Source organism: Fulmarus glacialis, unplaced genomic scaffold, assembly GCF_000690835.1.
Source record: "Fulmarus glacialis isolate BGI_N327 unplaced genomic scaffold, ASM69083v1 scaffold49346, whole genome shotgun sequence".
NCBI classification, from domain to species: Eukaryota; Metazoa; Chordata; class Aves; order Procellariiformes; family Procellariidae; genus Fulmarus; species Fulmarus glacialis.
The window spans coordinates 1-891 of NW_009218425.1; the positions used below are offsets into that span (position 1 = coordinate 1).

Consider the following 891-nt stretch of genomic DNA (forward strand, 5'->3'; position numbering starts at 1 on the left):
AAGCCTGTAGCGTTGCATGGGGTTGATGTCTCCTCACAGCCTCATCCAAGTCCTGGAAAGCTTCTGCAGATTAGTCATGGACCCTCTGCTCAGCATCACACCCCAAAACGCTCAAGCCACACACAGCTTGGGCGAACAATGTTCTCACAGATAAGATCAGGCCCCTGGGCAAGCAGTGTGGTTCACATCCCACCCTCAGGAGAGTGCTCCAGGAGTTACTCTGCATCGTCACACCAGTGCCTCTGCAGTTGCAGGCCAGCGAAGCACCAGAAAAAGCCCAGCAGATGCAAGTTCTCCTCCTGCTCTGTGCGCGTTTCATTAGGAGGTCCTTGAAGGCTGCAGAATTGCTCTACAATTTTCAAAAGAGGCCTTTTAATAAGGCCTGTCTGAATAACACCACATTCACGTCTCTTCACCTAAGGCTCAGTGTGGCTGGCTACACGGCCAGGCTGATCCACCGACAGTCTCTGGGCTGGGAGTTAAACTTTAATATGAACCAGGGGAGAAGAACCCAGGTGTGACTCAGCCGCCCACGTCCTTCCCCTTCCCCTCCCTGCTGGCGAGGGGAGTGCAGCAGGATAGGGAGCGGGTACGTAGCAGTAAGAACCTGCGACCCGAGGGCTGCCCCAGCGATGGAGTCCAGTGACCCACGGGGGAAAAGAGTCGCCGTTGTCGGCGGTGGTCTGGTAGGAAACGCAATTTAGCTGTGATTGTGTTTGCCAGGGAGCCGGAGCTGCAAAAGCATTGCTTGGTTGTGGAGTGAATGTTTTTCTTAAAATCATTCTTCCTTCATATGACAGGGTGTTATGGAGGAGTTGGTTGAGTTCCCACTGCAGGAGGCAGCGAGGCTCATTTGAGCAGCTAGGACTTTGTAGGAGGAGAATGGCTCCT

The 891-nt window shown here is 53.8% G+C and overlaps 1 protein-coding gene across 1 annotated transcript in view; it reads left to right on the forward strand.

Annotated features, from left to right (window-relative positions):
• Positions 1–632: 632 nt before the first annotated feature.
• The window catches only part of KMO (kynurenine 3-monooxygenase (kynurenine 3-hydroxylase)), a 10,158-nt gene continuing 9,899 nt past the window's right edge, over positions 633–891 (forward strand). The window contains exon 1 of the mRNA XM_009580034.1: positions 633–686. Coding sequence (XP_009578329.1) covers positions 633–686 — 54 coding nt within the window. The remainder of the gene's footprint in view (positions 687–891) is intronic.